We start from the raw sequence: 24,220 nt of genomic DNA on the forward strand, positions 1-24,220 counted from the left end.
AGTTATAAACTACATACTTTTTGCTGATTTGTAATTAAAATCTAATGTTTTATTTTATTATGTATTTGTTGTGAGATTTCAGTCTTTGTCATAAGTTAACAAACTGATTTCAGTAATTATTACTCATAATTTTAACATGGTAATTATGTGTATTTTCTTATTTTTAATTCTGTTCTTTATTTAGATTGATGATCGAAATGATAAAAAAACCTTATTAAAATGTGGAAAAGTGTTTGACCTCAACACACAGTGGGAATTTCAGTCACCTAAAGATTTTTCTTTAAGCAGTAAGTTGGTTCATTATATAACTTTTATATTAATGGTTTATAACACTTTTGATATCTCACTAACTTGATTCCAGAACATCATTGTGCTCACCTCAGGCTTTAAATTTGAATTCAAAACTTGAGACAAAATTTTGCAGTTATGTATTTAATTGGCAGTGTTGTACATTCTTGTAGTAAATATGCAAACATATAATTAAGATTTAATTCAACAGTTAATATATTAGAATGATTGTACATGATTTGGGGCTGAAAATGGATATTGGAATAAAGACTCGTGATGATAAATTCTGTAAAAGTGATTTTATTTGTATGAAACATTCTTTTTTAATGCAGCTGTGTTCACTTTTTTGCGTAGGTGAAACATGCACCTTTAACACAGAATTCCTTATGCTTTTCTGTAGATTTTACTCAAATGTTTCTTTAAACCTTATCACAGCTTTCTAAATCACATTTTAACATGATTGCTAAAAATATATTTCAAGTTCTGAAACATGTTTGGTATGAATATATGTATACTCTTTCATGTGTGAAACTAGTTCTAATCACAGTCTACACTGTCCTTACTGTGGTTACACTTATGCTGCTTAAATTATTGAGTTTTTAATATGGCTGACTTTGTGTTACTTCAGATGTGAGTGATGCAGCACTGGATTGGGTATCAGGAAACTGGTATTTTCTGGATGGTAGAAACCAGCTGATGTTTCTTTGTAATAACAGTCTCATTGTTTGCATCACTGTTATTGATGTAGCCTTAAATAATCCTCGAGGGATTGCTCTTGATCCAACTTCAGGGTAAGTTTTTTATATTTTGTTGTTGGCCAAATAATGTGTCACTTTATTATCTGACTTTGCAAATAATTCTTGCATTATGGCATTCAAAACTGTAACTTTTGTAATGCAGTTACCATGTGATTTAAAGCTTGTATTTTGGGAATATTAATAAGATACAGTTCAAGGAACAATAAAATAATAAACTAACAATGGATGCAAACTGTTTCAAACCTAAAGGGATAGATAATTGTTATTTTCTGTTTTGATCTACAAAGGAGTAAAAAGGTGATGTGGATTTATTTGGTATTTTTTTATGGTGGTGATAAGGTTGGTCAAATCAACTAAGTATATAATGTTAGGGAAGAGAAGATAAAAGATGAAATTATGCTTTTGATATTTATATTGGAGGTTTTCAAGGTTATGCTAATGCAGTTTGAAAAGTGTAAGATGAAAAGGTATTTTTAATATTAACATAAAACTTATGTTACACTCAAACTAGTCAAGAGTCACATTTAGGCTCCATATATTTGTGGACAAATCTTTCCTAAAAAATCTAATTTTTGTGTACAAAAGATTTTCATGTTTCTAAAAGTTTGCCAAATTTTATGAAGATACATTTACTACATTAAAAGTTACAGCATGTATGCATTCACTATGACCTGTTGGTTTCTTATTGGTTTCAAAGTATTTCAGTATGACTGAGTCAATATAGATAGAGTTAAGGAAGTTTCATATAATATCCAGAGTGAAAGGGTTTAAAGTTGTTATGTATAGATTCCTTAGTGGAAAGGTTTAAGCAAATACTGTGTAGACTCCATGGTGAAATGATTTAATTTAATTAAATTATGTGTGGACTCCATGTTTAGAAAGTTCTGTTATTAGCTTAAGCCTTATAAAAATATCTGTTAAAGTTATTTTTTTCAATAACATGACAAATGGTTTTTGTTTTTATTCTGATAGAAACATATAAAATCTATGTAAATATACATAAGCACTAACCTATATATATATATAGTGTAAAAAGTTAGAAAATCTGAAAGAAAGAACTAAAAACAGTTTTTTTATCAATTATAAATTTTATATAAACAATGAATTTCAAGTTGTTTTGTATTAATGAACATATTTGTTTTTTTATTTTGTTTTATTTACACAATCTAATTAAAAAAGTGCATTAGCACTTCCTGTAAAGTTCTGGTAATTAGATATTTATCATTTTAGAAATATTCTGGATGCAGAAAGCTTCTTTAGCTTTTTCTTTCTCATGTGTGGTTTATATGCAATTATTTTAGTTTTATTATTGCATGGTCCTCTTTTCTGGTATAATTGGTTGTTACAGGTATATTGGTATTACTGAGATTTGTTTCTTATTATGCTCCTAAATTTTACCTTTTGTTGGTCTTTCTGTTTCTCCAGTGTGTACTGAAGTCCGTGTTAACAAAAGATGTAAATGTTGTTTGTTTTTCACTGGATCATTAGGTAGTTGGACATGTGCTGACATATTACGTTGATTTCCGAATTCTGTTCTGATTGTTTGGCATTTACATATCCTCTGTATGTCTTTCATAGAAACCTTTGACATAAGGGACTATGGGTGTGTGTTTGTAACTTAATTTTCATTTGTTTTTGTACAGTCTTCTTTTGGGACATAATAGGTTGTTATAGGTAGATTGGTACCACAGAGTCTTGTATATTTACTATACACATGAACTTTAACTGAAGGGTTTACTCATTTTCAAACCTGAGATACACTGTAATTTATCAAAATTCTCTGTAGTAGGTCCACAGCCTTATGAGCCCATTAATCCATTCACTGTGGCTGGGATATATATTTCCCAATGATTCCACCCCCTCAAACTGCCACTGGGACAATTGTTGACACTTTTGATATCTTTCCCTGTGGGTCCAGGCTCTTCCTCTTGACTGTTGTCACTAGATAGGGAGTTAGCATCTTCTTATAGCATTACCTCTTCATCATCATGTATTTGAACACCACTTACTTTCACTATCTTGTAAGCTATCTGAGTCAAACACGTCAAACATATTTACATAGTATACAGGGTTATCATACGTTCTTTTTAGGCAACTTATTGGTTACTGAAGGGCTGAATGAAAAATGTTGAGGGAAGCTATATATATCAATATCAGGAGAGATAGCAATAAATACTTTCACACTAGTTTTACTTCCAGATGTTACAGGCAGTTGTTTTGAACAACAATGTGAAAAGCTTGTTCCAGTTGCAATGAAAGAGTTAAAACTATAGCTCAAAATATATTCCTACAGAAACTTAAGGAGTGTCACTTACTTTGTAATTTTTTGTAGTTCATTGATAAATGACAATATAAGTCATAACAGTCATATCAACAACAAAATCTTAGAAAGTAACTCTAAGTAGAAAGTTTAGACGTGTTTGGTATTTTTAGTTCTAAAACGTAATCATATAACTATTCTCCAATATATTAATACAATTTCTAAACAGTTTTCTGGTATAAAATTAGTGAAATAAATAGGAATTATATTTTTCAAATGAATTACTAATATGGTTATGCAGTTTTGCTCTTGAAGTGAAAGTAATAACAGTAAAGGTAAAAAAAATCAAGTTATTTTTGGAACACATCAACAATTGGAAAATTCTATTCTTTTTGTTCCATTTTCATTGAAACTTTTTTCTTAACACTAGTTTGTCATCATTAGTTACATATGTATCACATATCATAATAATCAGTCCCTAATTTCATTCTCTAAACAGCTTGTAAAGTCTATATAAAAATAACATTGAATAAATGTTGTAACGACTTCTAATAATTTTGGTTATTGTTATTACTGCTGGTTTTTTTGATAGGCTGATGTTCTTCACAGAATGGGGCAGCACAGCTCCACTTGTGGAGAGAGCCAATATGGATGGGTCTGAGAGAATTAAGCTGGTAGAGAAAAAGATAGTTTACCCACGTGGTATTACTATAGATTACCCTAATGCTCACGTGTATTGGGTTGATGCTTACTTAGATTATATTGAAAGAGTCAATTATGATGGTTCCAACAGACACACACTTATTCAAGGATCAAAGGTAAGTATCCAATATGTATTTTATTACTGATTTTAATTATCTTTGTTTGCTTAATCAGTGATTCAGGTTTAATACCAAAACTATTATAAGCTCTTTCAACCCTAGTAAAACATATTTAACTATATAAAAAATGCCTTACTTATAAAGAAATATGTATTTTTTAAAGTTAATGTCTTTTGAAACACCACAAGCTATAATAGGAAAAATTAATAATTCAAATCTCCTTTTATTTCTTGTACTCATTTTTTGTAGATGAAGAATTTGTTTCAAATTACAATGTTTGAACAGTATATTTATACTACAAGTGGGCATGAGAATAGTATCCTTTCCATTCATCGTTTTAATCGTTCGGATGTGCATTTAGTGAAGGGAAATGTATCTCATTCTTTGTCTATTCGTGTGTATCACAGACAGAGGCAACCAGAAGGTAAGATAAAACTTCATGACTGATCTTTTGTTTAGTAATAGCAGACTTTCTGTCTACATCTGTTCACTATTTCATAATTCACAACATACGCAATTTCTTTTCATAGGAGCTGAAAACATTTAGAGATGAGTAAGTGTAACTATAATTTGTTTTTAAATGAAAATATATAAGGCCTGTTGTTTGGGGAAAGGGGTCACAAACCACACTTTATGTCCTTGGAACAACGAGAAACCCACTTGAAATAAAAATATATTATCTCAGAATGGCTGGTATGGGTATTAACACATTTATCGATAAGGAGAGAACAGTGTTTTAATCTTTCTGGGCCTTCTTCAGGTCAAGAAAGAGAGAGTTTGCAAGTGACCATTGCTGGAAGCGTCTTAGGGACGAGATTATATATGGGTATGGGATTGTAGGGGGCATTGCAGTTGGATGTTAGGTTATTAATTAGTATAGGTATAAAGGTGTTCCTTTATATTGGTTTTAGTTGCTGTATAGGTAGGGCTTCCTTGATTTTTCATTTGTTTATATTTATTTTCCTTCTTAGAAAAAATAACCAACATTTAAAACAAAGTTATAACAAAACATAACATTCCAGTAAATGCCAACTTTATTCAAAAATGAGGTACAAAACCAAACTCCATACTATGTTAAAACTACACTGGCAAACACAACATCAACATAATTTATAAAATACAATGCAACAACTGCCACAACTTCTATATTGGGGAAATATGCAGAAAAATGGAAACATGGATGTTTTCTATGGTTATGTTGTGTTTATTTGATTTGCAGTGTTAAAAAACATGTGAAGGTGTTTCTTGTGTTCTTTTAATCAGGTTTCCATTTTTCTGCATATTTCCCCAATATAGAAGTTGTGGCAGTTGTTGCATTGTATTTTATAAATTATGTTGATGTTGTGTTTGCCAGTGTAGTTTTAACATAGTATGGAGTTTGGTTTTGTACCTCATTTTTGAATAAAGTTGGCATTTACTGGAATGTTATGTTTTGTTATAACTTTGTTTTAAATGTTGGTTATTTTTTCGCTGATGTCTGGAACATGTGGTATGCAGCAGTTTAAGGTTTTGTATTTTGTTGTGTCTTGTGATTTGTTGTTTGTCTAGGTATGTGCATATAATTTTTTTCCACATTTTTTTGAGAAGTTTGTTGATGAAGTGTTGTTTTATTTTGTAGATTTCATCATTAATTTTATCAGGTGAGCATAGTTTTATGGTTGTGTTTATTTGGTTTCTTAATATGTTGAGTTTTTGTTTTGCTTCATGTGCTGAGTCCCAGGGAATGTATAATCCAGTATGGATTATTTTTCTGTGGATTTCTGTTTTGAATGTTTATCAGTTCTAGTGATTTTGAGGTTAAGAAATGGTATTTGGTTATTTTTTTCCTGTTCACAGGTGAACTTAATGTTGGGGTGTATTTAGTTAACATGATTGAAAAAACTAAGTGTGTGTTCTGTAGATGTGAATCCAGCAATTGTATCATCAGCATACCTGTACCAGTATAGTGGTGGGAGTAAGGCTTAATTGATCACTTGTAATTCAATCTGTATCACAAAAATGTTGGCTAGAACTGGCAACATGGGATTCACCATACTTAGGTGAACATAAAATTAGTTTTGGTGGTAGTGAATTCTATAAGGATTGCTAATTGGTTGCTTGGGATATGTATCAATAGGTAAGGGTCTTGGATATAAAGTTCTAAAGCTATCTTGCAGGATTCAGTTGTTGGGACTTCTGTGAAGAGGGAGATTATACATCAAAACTGGCCATTAAGACTTTATGATTTAGTTACTTAAGAATATATTTAAAGTTGAAAGAGTCTTCAAAACAGGAGCCAGCTGATGTTACATGTGTAGAAAATGCCCACACTATATATATTTACTGAGGTTGTAGTTAAATGATTCATAGGTCAACATTATGGGTTGTAGTGGATGATCAGGTTTGGGGCTTGGGGGTGCTGTATAGTTGTGGTGTGCATGAGTCGGTCTTTCGTAGGTAAGAATGTTTTCTGAGATTTTTTTTTTTTTCATTTGTGGTAGTATTTTGTTTAATTGGTTTTCCTGTGTTTTTGTTGGATTTGTGTTTAGTAGTTTAAATTTATTTGTATCTGATAAGGTGTTGTTCATTTTTTGAATGTATTCATTTGTGTTCAACATAACTATAGCATTGCCTTTATCTGGGTTTAGAATTTTGATGTTGTTGTCTTGTTTTAAGTTGTTTATAGAATCAATATCTTTTTGTGTGAGGCTGTTTTTTTAATTTTCATTTCTGTGAAATTATGACAAGAGTTTTGTGTGAAAATTCTTTGTAAAGGTTAAGATACTGCTTTGAGGTGTTTTTGTACAATCCTGTACCTATTTATACTCTCATCCCTAAGACGTGTCCAGCAACGGTCACTTGCAAACTCTCTCTTTCTTAACCTGAAGGTGACCTAGGAAGGTCAAAACATTGTTTTATCCTTATCAATAAAAGTGTTAATACCCATACCAGCTGTTCTGAAATACAATGAAACCCCACTATTCAATATTAGGGATAGCTAACACAGATTGTCCTTTTGTAGCTTTATATAAATAATGTAATAGGTGTGTACTACATATAAAATATCCTAATCTACTAACTGCCTGATAAGATAGCTCAATAATATAAATCCACCCATAAGTTAAAACTTAAATATATAATATACATATTAATAGTATGATAACATAAATACTAATTATTACACAGTATATATTAACACTCACTGCAGCCTACAAGTGTGACACTGTACATACCACATTATTACTAATGCATTATTTGTACTACTTGTGTGTTTTAACTTGTAGTGCATTGTACAACACATATTACTTACTACTGAAACCATACTATCCAATATTAGAGATGGCTAACACAGATTGTCCTTTTGTAGCTTTGTGTAAATACTTGAAACAAAACATACTTGGTTTATTTTGTTGTTGTTGTTAAAGTTGGAAAACAACAACATAGTTTCATGCTGTACCTATGTGTGAAAGAGGTAACCGACTTATATTTTGGTTGGTTGTTTCTTTTCCACTTCATATTTCTTTTTATTATTGTGTGATATTAAAGTAATACTTTTTTTTAAACATTAAATTTTAATTTTAAGAATTAATATAACCTATCAACTGTGGTTTGATTAGTCTTATTCTAGTGTATTCTACATTCAGAATATAAAATTATGTTGTTCACTTGTTTGAAAATATAGTTCACCACATAATCATTATAGCAAGAAACATCAGGTTGAAAATATACATGCATGCATTTTATAAATCAAATGACTTGGTTTAGAATGAAGGTTATAGATTCTCCAGACAAACAATAGATATAAGTTATCAGATACTTAAGTATTTGACTTTGCAGAAGCTATATTGACATTAGTCAAACTAATACACTGCTGGCCAAATTCTTAAGGCCAATGAACATAAAGAAAAAAATATGCATTTTGCATTGTTAGGCTCAACCACTTATTTGAGTAGAACTTCGAAAGATGAAAATAAGAAAAGGGAAAATAAAAATAAAAGACTTTTTAAGAATTGAATAGGGAAAATGTGAACACTATGAAATTAGCCTAAATACTAACTGGTCAAAAATTTAAAACCATACCAAAAAGAAGTCATAAACAGGATAGGAAATGCCTAACAAGTGGTCTCAATAGTAAGTTGCAAGGCCGTCATTGTGAATAACTGCAAACATTTGCTTTGGCATGGTTGATATAAGCATTTGCAGAAGGCTGGCTGGAATGTTATTCCAAGTGGTAAAGATGGCTTCACAAAGATCATGCAGTGTTTGGAATTGACGTCCATTTCTATAGACTTCCCTTGCCATCCACCCCCAAACATTTTCAGTGGGGTTCAGTTTGGGCAAACATGCTGGATGGTCCAAAAAATCACATTATTTGCCATGAAAAAGTCCTTTGTCCTTCAGGCATTGTGGATTGCAGCATTGTCCCGGTGAAAGATCCAGTCATTTCTACACAAATGAGGGCCTTCAGTGAATAAGGATGCTCTCTCCAACATGCCAATGTAGCCAGCTGTTGTTTGACACCCCTGTATAACCTGAAGCTCCATTGTTCCATGGAAGGAGAATGCACTGCAGATAATGATGGAACCTTCTCCACTGTATCATGTAGAAAATTTCTCCAGTGGGATATCTTTATCGTGCCAGTAACATTGGAAGCCATCTGGACCATCCAGGTTAAATTTTTTCTCAACAGAGAACAAAACTTATGTCCACTTTTCTATGTCCCATGTTTGGTGCTTCTCAGCAAAGTTTAACCGAGCTGTTTCGTGGTGTGGATGGAGGCTTGGCCTTTGAATACATTTACGGTTTTTAAAGTATTTCTCTTGTAGATGCCATGTTATTGTTCTTGAACTGCATTCTGTGTCTGTAAGAACCTTAATCTGGTTCGACAATTGGCTGGTATCTTGCCGGATAACCCATCGAATCCTTCTGCTCAACATTGGCCAAATTTTCTTAAGCCGACCATTTAAAATTTTCGTTCCGTATCCCTCAGGGTCTTTTAAGAAATTTGCAACAGCTGTTTTACCAGGCCTAATCTCATCAGCAATGGCACGTTGAGAGAGACCTTGCTTTTGCAGCTCGGCAATTCTGCCACGTTCAAACTCTGTCAACCTTACTGTTGCACTTACTTTCTGATGACCTAAACTGCAATTTTAGAATTTCAAGAAACTGAGCCTGCAAAATTTGTAATTCGTGGAGTTCAGTCTGAGCTGAGCAATTGGAATCAGTTATAATTGGATTTCCAGCAGAAATAATATGAGAACATTGTCCTGAATCTTTCAAGGAAACTATTCTATTGCAACATGCAGAGTTAACTGTACAGAAACATTTATTCAAAGGCCAACTAATCTCAATATTAGAAGTGATACTTATAGCAACTTTAAGTCCCACAATACTCCTAAGTATTTGATAGCATTATGTTCACATGAACAGATTTTCTGTTTTTTAAAATCATTTGGTGGATAGGCAAGTGACAAATTTATTGGGGTAAAAAAAACATTACTTTCTTTCTGGAGATGAAATTATGGCAAAGCATTTTTTTGCTATTGATGATTTGCTGTTCCAAGGAGGAGTAAAATTTAAGATTTGGGTCTCAGTAAGTCACAATATGTATCCCTCATGTGTACATTTATGTAGAAAGAGCCATTAGGAGATTGAAAATTATCAAAACATTAGGGAGCACAGTGTTAGTATCTTCACTTAAAACTTTTGATAACATTCTTATCATTTATTCTGTACCAGTAAACTTAAGAACTGACCTAGTACAAGAAACTGATGAAAGTGATTAATTCATTGTTTTATCCACTTCAACAAAAAATTTTTTTCATATTAAAATCCATCATTTTGATGTCTGCATTTCTATTACCTTTCTTTATTTCTTATCTCAGATTTCGTGATACATGTTGTTGAGATACTATAAAGCTGAAAATTTGCAAAGTTAATGTTTTTCTGTTATCTCAGAAATTCCTACATACCTACACAGTATATCATGAATCCTGATAAACTTTTGGTGACAAAAACTGTACACTTTCTCACTGCATATTTGTAATATAGCTCAACAACAGGTGCTTTTCTTGAGAAAATTTAATTGATATAAGTGAACAAACATTTTTTTAATATAAAGTGTATTTTTAATGAGCAAGTATATTTAAAATGAACTGTCAAATATTAATTAAATACCTATGGAAGTCAGACTAATGACATAATTGCATCACACATGTTCTTTACTAATTGTGAACTCTACATGTTGTCCCCACCTTAATTACAATTGGGTGCTTGTTAACTGACATGCAATTGTTATGTAAATATTACATGCTCATAGATAAATCCACATTTCATATGCCATGTTCTCAGAAAAGAAAATTTATCATTGTAAATAATGCTTTGAATTTTTGTTTGTATTTGCAATTAAGCATAAAGCTGTACAGTGGGCAGTCTATGCTCTGTCCCCCATAGATATCAAAACCCAGTTTTTAGTATTGTAAGTACAGGCATAGTGCTGTGTCATTGGAAGCTTTGTTTGTTTATGTAGATCAAAAGATAAACGGAAATCGGTTTCACATAAATGTCAACTATATCACTACCATAAACAAATTAAGATTCAAAACTTGGTTTCCATAGAATTATGGAAATCTGTCTCAAATACTGTATATATGTGAACTAAAAATAATAAATAATATCACAGCTTTAACGTTCACCATTTTGTCTGGCTGCTAAAAATACAGTGTTAGAGTAATGGTTAATTAAATGATGTTGGTGATGAAGTAATTACAAATAAAAAGTAGTTTGAAACATAGTATTGTTCAGAATTTCTATAAACCACTCAGTTGAAATAAATCAAATGAAGACAAAACCATGCATTTCAATTTACAGACCTATAGATTTTTATAAAAGATCTGTTAAACTCTGAGCAGTTTTGTTCAGTTTTATCAATAATACATGGCAACATTTTCTTGGCATAAAGTAGATAGAATCTGGAAATGGTAATTTACATAGTTTGAATTGTATTCGGTATTAAAATATTCATGACAACCTTATTTTTTTAAGATTTTTAAGATCAGTGCAAAACTGTATCCATACCTAAAATCCCATCAAAACTAGCAGATAAACAGTTTTCCTAACAAAGACACATATTCTTTTTTATTACAGGTAAATATTACATGCAGATATTTCCTTATAAAATTTATAGAAGTTGTGGTTTCCTTTACAGGAATCTTATATGCACTACTTGCTGTTGTGCTTGTTTTTCTCCCGTGTCTCCCCAGAGCACTTTTACTTTGATTCACTGTTTTACTTTCATATGACAAGAAACCCACTTCAATTAAAATAAAGTACAGAACAATGTTTTGACCTTTTTAGGTCATCTTCAGAATGACCTTTTAATTAAAGTTTTAATTCTCATACCAATTGTCTTGAAAATACGCTGTTTTACTTTGTTTTATGTTTAAGATAATGTACATATAAAAAGAAACACATTTTCCACATGATGATACAAACCATGTTCACTGTGATGAAGCACTTGGGTAATCTTTGCAGTAAGGTGATATGAAAAAACATTTGTTGTTTGTTGTTTCTTTAATTTGAAATAGTGGAAACAATGAAGAATTCAGAACAGCAGATTTAAACTCTGTGTTAGATAGATAAATTATTGTATTTTGTTATGAATTACAATTTATTTTGGACAAGTCTTTCATTTGTTATGTACATTATGTATTATTATTCCAAATAATTGAAAATTTTAATTTTAATTTAGACTTTAGTTAAATGTTAATATGTATTAAATTTATGATATTTGCCAACAAGATTAATATACACAGTTTTCTTTCTTAATGCAAATATATTTTAATATACAAATAACAATAGAATTTATTATAACTGTTATTACAAATAATGATTTATATACAACAGTTCTACAAACTTACAAACAATACTGAGTTTTATATCTGGTCTAGAACTGAGTATTTTACCAATGATTCAGGTCCATGATGAGCAAATTAATTCTGAGTTAATACTGTCACATTTTGCTTAAACTAGCTAGCTTCATTGGCTTTATGCCACTTATAAGCTTGCTTCTTACCAGTGATGATGTTTAATGGGTTTGTAGAAATACAAATGCCTGAAGTTAATTCATTGAAGTTGAACAATTTGTTATGTTTGAAATCTATAAATGTTCCTGGTCCAGCTTGTTAGTTTTCTGATTATTAAGCATTAATCACAATTATAGCTTCTGAGGCTTATAGCACACTGACTGTAGCTGACAAATAATATTTTATTACTATCTCTCAGTTAGCTGCTTTTATATGAAAACATAAGATTCTAGAACATTCAACACAGTACAAACACTGACATTTTAGTAAAGCAAATATTCTTGATTCTTACTCTCAAGAATTTCTACAAATTTAGAGAACAGGAAGAACTTGTGTAGAAGATGTCCAACAATATATGTCATATGCATAAAAACCTATATTGAAACAAACATATATTAAAAAACTTATAATGGTAAATCTGTTATAGTCCCTAACACCTGGAATATTATCATCTTTGTCTGATATCACATCGGCAACAAATTTAGGGTTTTATACTTTATATTTGCTAGTCACTTGGATTCAGTGTTTCTTTTTGTCTCTTTATTCTACTTTACTGTCTTATTAGTGCAACTAACTCCTGTAAAATTTTTCCTGTCCTAATCATATTGCAAGTCATGTTTGCCTCATTTACATAATGTAATGTCTGAGAAGAATGTACATTAACTATAATAATAATGTTCTTATTTGTAATGCCACTGCTCAATATGCAATCTATGTTTACACTTAAAAAATAATTATAACTTTGAAGACTTTTTATAATGTTTCATGTTTTCACCATCAATAGCTTTTGATGGAATTAAATAATTATAACCACCACAGTACATGATACTCAGCACTTTCTCTTCTATCTGTCCATTATCTTACCTTATGATATTCAGTGAGCATTGAACCTTTCACTTCAGATGACATCTTAGGTGATTTCATTCAAGTTTTTATGCATTGCTTATCCTTGCTTTGTTTACCATCCATTTGGCTGTTATAATAATAGATTCTACTGCAACACTGCCAGCAACCACTGTCATTGTTTTGGAAGATAATTAAAAAGTGTATATTAGACTGAGAAGAACTTGTATAAATTATAGATCTTAGACTAGTTTGTGTGGATATTAGACTGAGAAAAATTAATACACCACAAACCTCAGATTACACAGGCCTGCAAATTTAAATTCCATAAAATTTGTTTGGTTTTAATAACAGATTTTCTATAATTCATCTATGCATATTTTGAAAATAATATGATTTTTTTTGCCATATAAGAATATTTTACAAGTCAGGAAGGAAAAAAAAACTTATTTAGATAAAATGATCATTTCGTATACCACAAAGTACATTTTTCATTATTATGCTTTTTTTGTAAGACTCTCTCATCTCAGTTGGTCTAGAGAAATCTGTAACCAGTGGTTGTCAGCATTTAAAGCACAAAATGTGATTCAATTTGAATGAAAATGATTCACTTATGTAAAAGTGCATATGATGTTTTGTGAAAAATGTGTGTGTGATGGAGAAAAATGGAATTCAGATTCAGTGTATATGAATTACTGTAGAACATGTAAAAAATTTAAAAACAATAAAACCTTTGCTAATTTGTGTTATCTTACATTGATTAACTAAATAGTTATTGTTTAAGTCTGTGGTTATGCCAAGAAAAAAGTAACGTGGTTAAAACAACAAACATAAAATATTCTATTTTCAAACAAACACCTGTTTATTATAAACACATTATAAAGTGTCTATATACATGTGGTGTTAGTAATATATGCATATATGTGCTTTGAATGTCTTATCTAGTTGTACAGTATGCAATCTGAGTAAAACTGTTATACAATTTAAAGCTTTTTTTTATGATTGGTGCATTTATATTGTTAACTGATGTTACAAAGAGTGTTTATTTTTAAGGTCATTGCCTTTTATTTTTCATAGATGCTTTTCATTAATTTTCACATATGTGATAACTAACTTATGGTAAATCAGATGGTAAAATTAATTTTTTTGAATTATTGATGTTTTAAGATAGTGGAAAATAGACTATTTAGAGTTCTTGTAAAGTCCCAGAATTATGTTCCTGTATGAGCTCTAAGTGTATATAGTTATCCTAAACATGCATAAATGAAGTAAAACTCCAAAACTGATTAAAAGTAGATAACATTCCAAGATATATATATCACAAAATTCAGTACAACTGTGAAGATAAATAAGACCATGAAAAGAATAATTGGAAGTTAGTGTGTTTTCAGAGTAAATCATTTATTAATTAATTTATTGATTGTGTCTATGTTCTTTTGATAAAAGGATTGTGTTAAGTTAGCATTTTAGTTCTACTTACGTATACTTAGATCATTATGTAAAGTAAGAACAGTGGAATATCTGACATGTATGTGTTCATGTGTACAAAATTTATTTTACATATTTTGGATCTTCAAGTAATTATGAAATGACCATTTTGAAAAAGCAACATTTTTTGTCTGTCACATTTGAATTACATTGTGAACTGAGTAATCTTTTTGTGTCTTTCTAGTTGATCATCCATGTACTAAGAACAATGGAAATTGTGAACACATTTGTATTCCAATGTACAAGAATGACACAGCATTTGCAATGTGCAGGTGTAAGGCAGGTTACAGAGTTCTGCTTAGAAGTGGACGATGTGTCAGTAAGTTATACAATCCATTTTATTTTGTAATTTCTATGATTAAAAATTTAGTGTTTGTTGAATGAAATGTTTATGATATACATTTTCCAGATTAGAAGTGCTTTTGATGCTGTAGGGTGATACATTTATGAAAACTAAAGCAACTAAAAATTTTCAAAATAATTATCACCATTGTGAAAAAAAGAAAACACGATGGTAACAGGTAAGTAATGGAATAAATAACCTTCTATAGCAATTTGTACGTTACATTGTGCAACTACTAGGCGAATGGCTAATACACTATGTACTAAGTCACAACTTTGTAGCACTTTTTTGTCCAGTACATTGTGCAGTTGCTAGATTTGTAACAGTTCTCTTGTATTTTGCTTCATAAAACTAATAGTCTATTGGCTGTTAAACTGTAAAATGAATTGTAGCTTTTTAGCAGATTTCTTATGCAAAAATGTATGTATATGCTGGATTAATAGGTGAACATTGCAGTGGAACACCACTTCATAAAACTTATAATGTATTCCAGAAAAAATGTTTAGGAAAAGCTTTCAGTACTAAACTTTTGTGTTGTGCTAAGAGAGAGATGTTAATTCGAATTCTTTGCTGTGCCAAGAATTAAAGAGAGGTCTTTTAGAATGTATAGCTGTGCTGGAGTTACTTAAACATGTGGCTAGTTTTGAACCTGATATCTAACTTCTTGCATTCTGTAATATAAATTTGAGTGTGGGTGTGCTTAATTTTGAAATATTGTTAACCATTAACCTAAAAATTTCAGAAGCAAAGCAGTCACAACTATTGATATATGCTGTTGGTCGTCCGGGGGTTATCAAGGGAATCTCTCTCAATCCTGGAAGGAAGCAAGAGCAGGTTATGGTACCAATTAGGGGATTGAAAAGACCTACAGCAATAGATTTTGATGCTAAAACACAGTTCATTTATTATTCCGATGTACAGAGATTTGTTATTGAGAGACAAAAGGTTGATGGAAGTCAGCGTGAAATTTACCTTGATAAAGGTATTAGACATTTAGATATTACTTCAGATACATTTATATCTTCATCAATTTTTTTGTGTGAATGTAACTTATAAATTGATTTGTAAAACAGGTATGGGTAAAAAGTGGAATGCTAATGAAGTAAAATAAATTTCTATAATTTTAATTATTTTAGATTTTTGAATGATATGTAACAGAGGAATCTGAAGATGAAAGAATACATTTTATTGGATTGCAGTTTGATCATAAATGCAGATTACAAAGCAAAATTGCTTACAAAGTTGATAAAAAAACTGCAGTATTTGCTCAATTAATCTTTGTTGTAGTCTGTTAAACAAAAGCCTTCCATTTAAGTGCAGTTTTTGTGAGAACTTTGAATAATCTTTTATTTCAAGGTTCATTACATTCATTACGTGCTAGCTCCATAATGCTGGAAAATGATAATTTCAAATTTATATATTATTGAATGCAAGCTAGAAACCTTTTAGAGGTAGATCAAATGTAATCTTAATGACATTTTGAGCATTTAAAAAAAATTGTGTACTTTACATTTATCTTTAACCCTTTAGTGATTCCTTTATGCTTCATAAAATACTTGCTTGATTTAATTTAGGCAATTAATTTCTCACCATAATTTTAGGTACTTGCTCAAATTGATTCACATGTTATCATGTATTACAAACACTATTCATTAGATGATAATGGAAGTGTGCTGTTTCTGATTGCCTAAGTTGGATTTTTGTGTCATAACTACATGAGAAAATCATTTGTATTGCTTGTTATAGTTTCATTGAAATAATAAAAATAATATATAAGTCCAGATATTTATTAATTATTGAGTATATTATGCACAAAAATATAATAACAGCTCACAAAAGAACTATATATTTAGTTATATGTAAGTGCAGGTTATTAAAAAGCAAAATAAAAAGCCTCATTTAAAAAAATATGGAAGAGTTTAAATATATATCTTAGATCAATTTTCAGGTACAATTTAAATTTTCATACATGATCCGTATTGTTTGTTTATGTGCATATGTTAAAACTAAAGCAATTTTCCTTTCCATAATATTCCAGTTTGCCTGCTCAGTAATATTTATACCATTTAATTAATAATGAATAATATACCACCTATAAATGCATTTTTAGCTAAGAACTTTTTGAAACTTTGTAACTACAAAAAAATCATATTTATCAGGTTTTAAAATTGATTTGAAAATAATCAAATTGCAATATGAAACTATGAATTTTTTTCATAGAATTTCTCAGTCAAATTTACTATTTTTCTTGGGAATATGGCTCTTAAGAAATACTTTTATGATTTATTTAATGTACAACTGAATTTGATATTAGTATCTTTGTCACTGAGATAGTTGAGAAAGTCTTTACATGATCAAGTAACAGGAGTTTCATTCATGTAGAATATTAGTTTAAATAAAGTACTGTTTCACAACCACTGTTTAGCAGACTAGTAGCAGTCTGTGGGGTTTTATAAAATTGACAAATAATATTAATATATAAATCATAGTGGTTTTTTTTATACTTGCATTTTAATAGACTATGACTCTTTAGAGAGGCAGTAAGATGGGTCTTGTTATCAAAAAGGTTGGGAAATGCTGAAATAGATGACTTGTTGAGTCACCAAAGGAACAAGTTTGTGAGTAATGGGGCTAATCTTAATTGCATAGCTATATGATCTGTTTCATTGTATAGTTATTGTGAAACTAAAAATGGGATTCTTGATGGAAAAATTCATGAGTTTTTCAAACATAGGGCTTAAGTAATATTTCATTGTTTTCAAACTTGTTATTGTATGTATCAATATGAGATACAGTTGATCAAAGTGGACAACCGTTCTTGTGAACCTTAGAAAATCATTAAGTAATACCCAGATGAAAATTTGATGACTTTGCCTTATGATATTTTTTTTCTTCCATCAGGTTTTTGTTTTTAATTTTAACAGGTACTTTTGTAATTTATCTTCTTTAGTTTTAGTTGGATCTGTATTTAATTTTAACAGTGTAGATTCATTATGTATTTTTTTTCTTTACTGGTGTAGTTTTATTTAAAATTTCTGTTATGGACTTTTTATAGCTATATTTTTATATATGTTTTCTATTTGATCATTAGAATTTAACAAAATAAGTATCAAATTTCAGTGTTTGAAATAATATGAATTATGAACTTAAAACAAGAAGTATTAATTAACGACCTTCTACTTGAATGATAACAATAATTATATAACTTAGAAGCATATTTATGTGATCATTTCTTTTGCTAATAGCTGTTGACAACTGTGAAGGAATTAGTGTAGACTGGATGGGAAGGAATCTTTATTGGACAGATGAAGGCCTAAAAGCCATATTTGTTGCACGACTTGATGATTCTTCAATACGAAAACGATTGATTACTGGCAACATGACTCGCCCTCGGGCTATAGTAGTGGATCCAAAGAGAGGGTAAAGAGCTGTAGTAACGAGAAATATAGAAATACATAATCAGATGCTAAGCTAAAGCTAGTATAGTAACTAAATTTTAATAATTAAAGAGAATGATTGAGAAGCTCAGTTCAATCATCATGATGAAAAGGTGAACACACTAAAATTTCTTTTAAATAAATTTGAGCAAGGACTAATAACACATTTATGTAAATTTTTTACAATAAGTTTCCTGTTAATGCTACCATTTTCAAAATGTTTGAGCTTGGTATAGAAAGAGAGAAACATAATGCTGACCACTTGCCTTTAAATGCCTATATAACTTGAAAAAATGATACACTAGTTCATTCAGTGAAAAATTAGTTTAAAGAAATGCTAAACCATTTGTGTATGGAGAGTCTGTGATTGTAGGCTTGAAATATAATCTTCCCATTTTGATTCATCTTGTTTCTGTAGTTTTTGACAATTCCTATTTCCATTTTTAAACTAACGAAATTCAATTATAACATGATTACTATAACAGTTTATTATTGTTTATATATTTTCAGATACTTATACTGGTCAGAGTGGTCTGCAGACACTGGACCTTTAGTTGACTCATATTCTTTTAGAGGAAAAATTGAACGTGCTTATATGGATGGATCTCACCGAGAGGTCTTTGTGAAGGAAGACATTCAGTGGCCAAATGGTCTGACTGTGGATTATGTTGGCAAGAAGTTGTACTGGTGTGATGCATTTTTTCATACCATAGAAAGAATCAGTTTAGATGGGTTAAAAAGAGAGGTATGAAGTTTTGAATAAAACATTTTTGCACGATTCATGGTATGAGATCTGTTTAATATTTGAATGTACAATACTAAAGTAAATATACATAATATTTGTTATTATTTGTGTAGGTAAGTAATGGTTATGATGATGTATTATAAACCATAGTTTTTAGCTCTTTCTTCTTCTTACATAACTTGATGATTGTTTTATTAAGTACTGTATAACACCAAGAATGGAGACACTCAAGGATTCCATTTGTTTCTTTTCATGTGCAATTATTATTATTATAGTTTTAATTTAGTCCAATTACCCTGCGTAACACAAATTTTGTCCCTGGATATATGTGTTATTTCTTCATTACTTATGTTGCAAAAGTACAGAAAACAGCTATTATTCCCTTCAAACTTTGCTTTTGTGACTTGGATAATGAAATTTAGAAATTAACCTATTTTCTATGTAAAAACGGGCACATTTGCACATTTTCATTTACATAAGGTCTGAATAAAACAACATATGAATCAAGATTTACAGGTATTTATACTAAAGTTATACAAAAATATTTAGAAGTGAGTAGTTTTTGAGATATGCGACTATAATGTAAATCACTTTCACGTATCAGCTCCCAAATATATTCTCCCATCATGTTTTTGTTATACGCTCCCAGGTCACAAGAGCAAAGTTTGAAGAGAAAAAATAGGTCTTTTTCATTTTCTTTAGGGATAAGCAATTGGGAAATAACACTTTCTGCCCAGAACTAAAACTTTAGTTACGTAGTGTTATATCCTGGTGCAGAGATTCATAGATAATTTCTTACACATCTTTGTTACAGTCTGATATCTTAAATAACAAATCAGAAGTACCTCCACTGATGCATGATACAGGTCCTTTGATGTGCATACTGTTTAAATTTTAAGGATGGTTTCTGTGTTTTTTGCAGAATTTTGTAATGTTTATAAATAATGCAGTGCAACATATTGCTGTAGAGAATTTTTTGGCATTTTCTATAGTTATATGTTGTTAGCGTTGTTGTAAAAAATAAAATTATGTCATTACTGTACTATAATAGTGTAATTTAATGCATAATGCTAAAGAAAATGTGTTAAACTAATATGTAGTGTCTTTTTTATGTGGTTTTTGATCTTCCATTAGTTTTTATAAAGGCTTGGCCAGCTTCATCTCACTTCTATAAGTAATTTTAATGTATTAAATATATGTAGTTCCACTCTTTCTTTTTTTTCGCTCTTTATATATCATTTTAAGATAGTTGAGAGAAAATAGTGTATGATTTACTTGTATCTGTTGGTATTCTGCTATTCCATTCATTATTAATGATGAAAGAAATATGAAGAGGTAACTATTAAGAATCAATCAATTTTGCTATTTAAGAATGTCATTTTGTTTTAACTTATTACTGCTAATTTGTTTCATATTAGTTTCAAGCTAACTTGCTGCTGCAAGAACACTTAGGTATAGTTAAGCATTGAATATTACAATTGGTATTAAAGGTAAAACATGTACACTATTTTTTGTTCTTGTTGTAATTTGTTGGTTGAGTTATCAGCCATACATAACTGAATAAATGTTGAAACTAATGTATAAATACTAAATTATTACTACTGTTTGGTTTTTTTAATAACTTTTATGAAGAAGCTTTTTCTTCACATTAAGTGAATCATTTTATATCTAATTCTAGAAACTTTATGAAGGGGATGGTGTGGACCGACCTTATGGAATTGCTCGTCAGGGGGACTTTATTTATTGGACTGAATTTCATAGAGGACTCATACTAAGGTTAGACCTGAAAAATAAGACAATAATTACCTTAGCCACGGAGAATATCCCATTGTTTGAACTGGTTCTATATAATAACGACACTCAGATTGGTAAGTTGGAAATCTGTCTTTCCTTAAGTGTTACATCTGAGTTATGTTGATTATTATGTAATAAAATAACATTTATATAACCATTTATATCCTGTACCTTGAATAGCAGTTGAAAAAAACAGCTAGGGTAGTTGGAGATTTGCTTTTAGTTATAGAACATGGATTAATAAATAGCTCTTGAACTCTTTAGTTAGAATGACTGCGTAATGCAAAATAATGGAAAATCATGTTCATATAAATTATATTTGCTGCCATTAGTGGCTTATACAGAATAATAAGTATCATTGAAATATATTTTTATTTTTAAGTGTTTCGAGCCTTAATAATTACTTTATGAACTATATTTATTTTTAGTTTAACTGAGTGTATCTGGTGTGTTAATGAGTAGTAATCAAAGTTAGTAAAGCATGTCAGATTTCACATATATTAATTAATTGCTGTTAAGATGTTTGTAAAGTAATTATTTTCCGTTAATATCACCTAATGCTATATAAAAAAAAACAACATAAAATACAATATAAAATGCTTAATTCACAGTAGATTATGGTTTGAAATAACTGCCACTCCATCACTAAATGCTGCACAGATGTTTCTCATTTGCAATTAAAGGGATAGATGACAGAACAGTTCCATCTGATATTTGTTTTCAGTTAATTCAGTACAGTAAGGACGCATCACACTGCAGTAAATAATTTCAACTATTTTGTAACAAGTACAGTTTATTGTGGTCATATTGTTGAGTAAATGAAAAACTTTTAAAGATGAATGAAAAGATCTGTGGTAGTAGTATAATGAAAATTATAGATACAAAGACATGGTAGCACATACACCACAACAACCTGCTTCATTAATGAATAAGATGTAAATACTTTGTATGATTAGAAAATTCTGATAAATGTACAATAAATCCATGTACTTTCTCCATATCTCATTATGGTACTTAAAATCTTTTTAGATACTAAATTGTTGGTAATTCTAGCAATTATGCATTGGTAGAAAGATCCAATTAAAATACAATTAATTAAAAGTATGATGTTCAAACTATCATTAATATGATTTCAGTTCAAGAATTGTTTTTGAAACATCTTTTGGTCAAATAAATAGTTTAAAAAGTTATGGATCAATATCTTAAACAATATTCAGTACTAAAAAGTTCAATTAAGAATTTTTGTATATTGGGTTTTATATTTTAATCAGTTTTTTGTAAATGAATAGGAATAGAAGAATAGTTTTAAAATAAACAGTTAAAGTAATAATATTTCACTTCTACAAGGAAAATAATGGTTGAAATAACAAGAGTTAATATGTTAGTAAATGTACTATTCATCTTTCTAGGAAAGAATGAATGTTCAGACAACAAACGAGGTTGTGAAGACTTGTGCCTGGTAACCCCCAAATCTCCAGTTTGTGCTTGTAGAGATGGCTTTATCTTATCAAGTGATATGAAATCCTGTAAAGGTAACCATTTTTTAAATTTCCCTGAAAGTTTTATGAGTTTCAGATATTTTTTCTCTTAACAAACAAAAAAAAGTAAAATAATTTTGTAATTTTATGTTAGGTCAACATGACTTTTACATCTTTAAGGTTTTTTACTTCAGAATTAACTTTTATTGCTTTATACCCATTAGACAGCAGTAATGGATGAATTTTCATTCTGCTCTTGGCATATTCCACTGTAAAGATGCAACTAATGCATAGTTTTTTTTCTCTTGTTGTAGGAATCTCCCATGTGATATACATTTAAATCATTCTTCCAGTTAGAATTTTATGTTATGAATCATTCTCAGCAATTTGTCAATTTGATATTTAGTAATGTATACAAACTAGTAGTAACATTCACAAAAATATAACTGGTAACAGTAAATATTGATTTGCTAATAATAATTGGCACTAACATTCTGATATTTATTAGTGATTTCTAAGACTTTGTACATTAATATTTACTGTTATAGATTTGAAAACAGTGTGATTTATATTATCTGAAGTGTTTTTATTGTTTTTTATTACAAATATATGGTACATTCAAATTATTTACCATTTAGTAAGACCTCAATTTATGGGGTGGAAACTAAGTCTCATTCCAACTTTTCTTAGCTGGGTTTAATAAACATAAATTAGGACATATAAAAAATTTAAAGGCTGTGCAGTAATTTTATTCTTAACATAATAATTTACTATTTTAAGACCAACACTTCAGAACCTTTCAAGTGAGGGAAGTTAGTTTAAATTACATTGTGCATGTAAGGTATTACCTAGTAAATCATTTTGCAGAATATTCTGGGTTACCGTAAAGAAAAAGCTGAAGTTTATAGTTCATTCTCAGCTGTGATCATGTCATGCCACTTATAAAATTAGAATTCCTGTACAATAAAAACTCCTAATTTCTTTATATTGCAACTAATCACATGCATAAAATTGCTGGATTTAGCTGTGTGATGAGATCATCACAATTTCTGACATTTACTTTTTATTATTTTACTTATGAAAGAAAAATTTTTATCCCTAGCACTGAGTCCTAGTTTGAAATATCTCATTCTTCATGTTTGTCAGGACAATTAACTAAAGACAAGTTACAGCAACATTGATGGCCCAGCATGACCAGGTGGATTAAGGCATTGAACTCGCAATCTGAGGGTAGTGGGTTCAAATCCCTGTCACACCAAACATGCTTGCCCATTCAGCTGTGGGGTCTTTATAATAGTGGGTTAATCCCACTATTCATTGGTAAAAGAGTAACCCAAGAGTTGGCAGTGGGTGGTGATGACTAGCTCCCTTCTTTCTAGTCTTACACTGCAAAATTAGGGAAGGCTAGCACATACAGCACTTTTGAGTAGCTTTGTGTGAAATTGAAAAAACCAAAAAAACTACCACATTGTTCACTTACCAGTTTGTCACTGAACAAACAGTTATTTTAACAAATAAAAAATGATCAGTTGTCCAGAATGTGTATAAACTTTCACTTCTTCAAGATTAATAAAAATTGGGGAAATAATAAATAATTACAACTATAAAAATATTTAGTTAAAATAACATGATGAAAATCCCAAGACTTATTTAAATTATTGATTACTATGATTTTAAATGCTTGAATATTCATAGATTTATGTATTAAACTATTTTCTAAAACAATTTACTGAGTTTCATACTAATACTTATAAAATAATTTCTATTATACAGTAAACATTGTGTGAATGGAGGAGTAAACCATTCCTTTGTTTTTCCATAAATTGTGTAAATTAAGTTTTAAAAAATCTGAAACTTTTAATGTGCAGATTTTTGTAGTGACACTGTTTGGAAGGTATCACT

The 24,220-nt window shown here is 29.9% G+C and overlaps 1 protein-coding gene across 4 annotated transcripts in view; it reads left to right on the plus strand.

Annotated features, from left to right (window-relative positions):
• Nucleotides 1–24,220, plus strand: part of LRP1 (LDL receptor protein 1) — a 253,189-nt gene that overhangs the window by 53,381 nt on the left and 175,588 nt on the right. For all 4 annotated transcript variants that reach the window (XM_076456984.1, XM_076456983.1, XM_076456986.1 and 1 more), the window contains 10 exons: nt 185–287; nt 917–1,079; nt 3,899–4,124; nt 4,377–4,551; nt 14,706–14,840; nt 15,607–15,846; nt 18,110–18,284; nt 18,812–19,046; nt 20,725–20,914; nt 22,250–22,372. In XM_076456984.1, the coding sequence (XP_076313099.1) occupies nt 185–287; nt 917–1,079; nt 3,899–4,124; nt 4,377–4,551; nt 14,706–14,840; nt 15,607–15,846; nt 18,110–18,284; nt 18,812–19,046; nt 20,725–20,914; nt 22,250–22,372 (1,765 nt within the window). The remainder of the gene's footprint in view (nt 1–184; nt 288–916; nt 1,080–3,898; nt 4,125–4,376; nt 4,552–14,705; nt 14,841–15,606; nt 15,847–18,109; nt 18,285–18,811; nt 19,047–20,724; nt 20,915–22,249; nt 22,373–24,220) is intronic.

Source organism: Tachypleus tridentatus, chromosome 9 (genome assembly GCF_004210375.1).
Source record: "Tachypleus tridentatus isolate NWPU-2018 chromosome 9, ASM421037v1, whole genome shotgun sequence".
Classification (NCBI taxonomy): domain Eukaryota; kingdom Metazoa; phylum Arthropoda; class Merostomata; order Xiphosura; family Limulidae; genus Tachypleus; species Tachypleus tridentatus.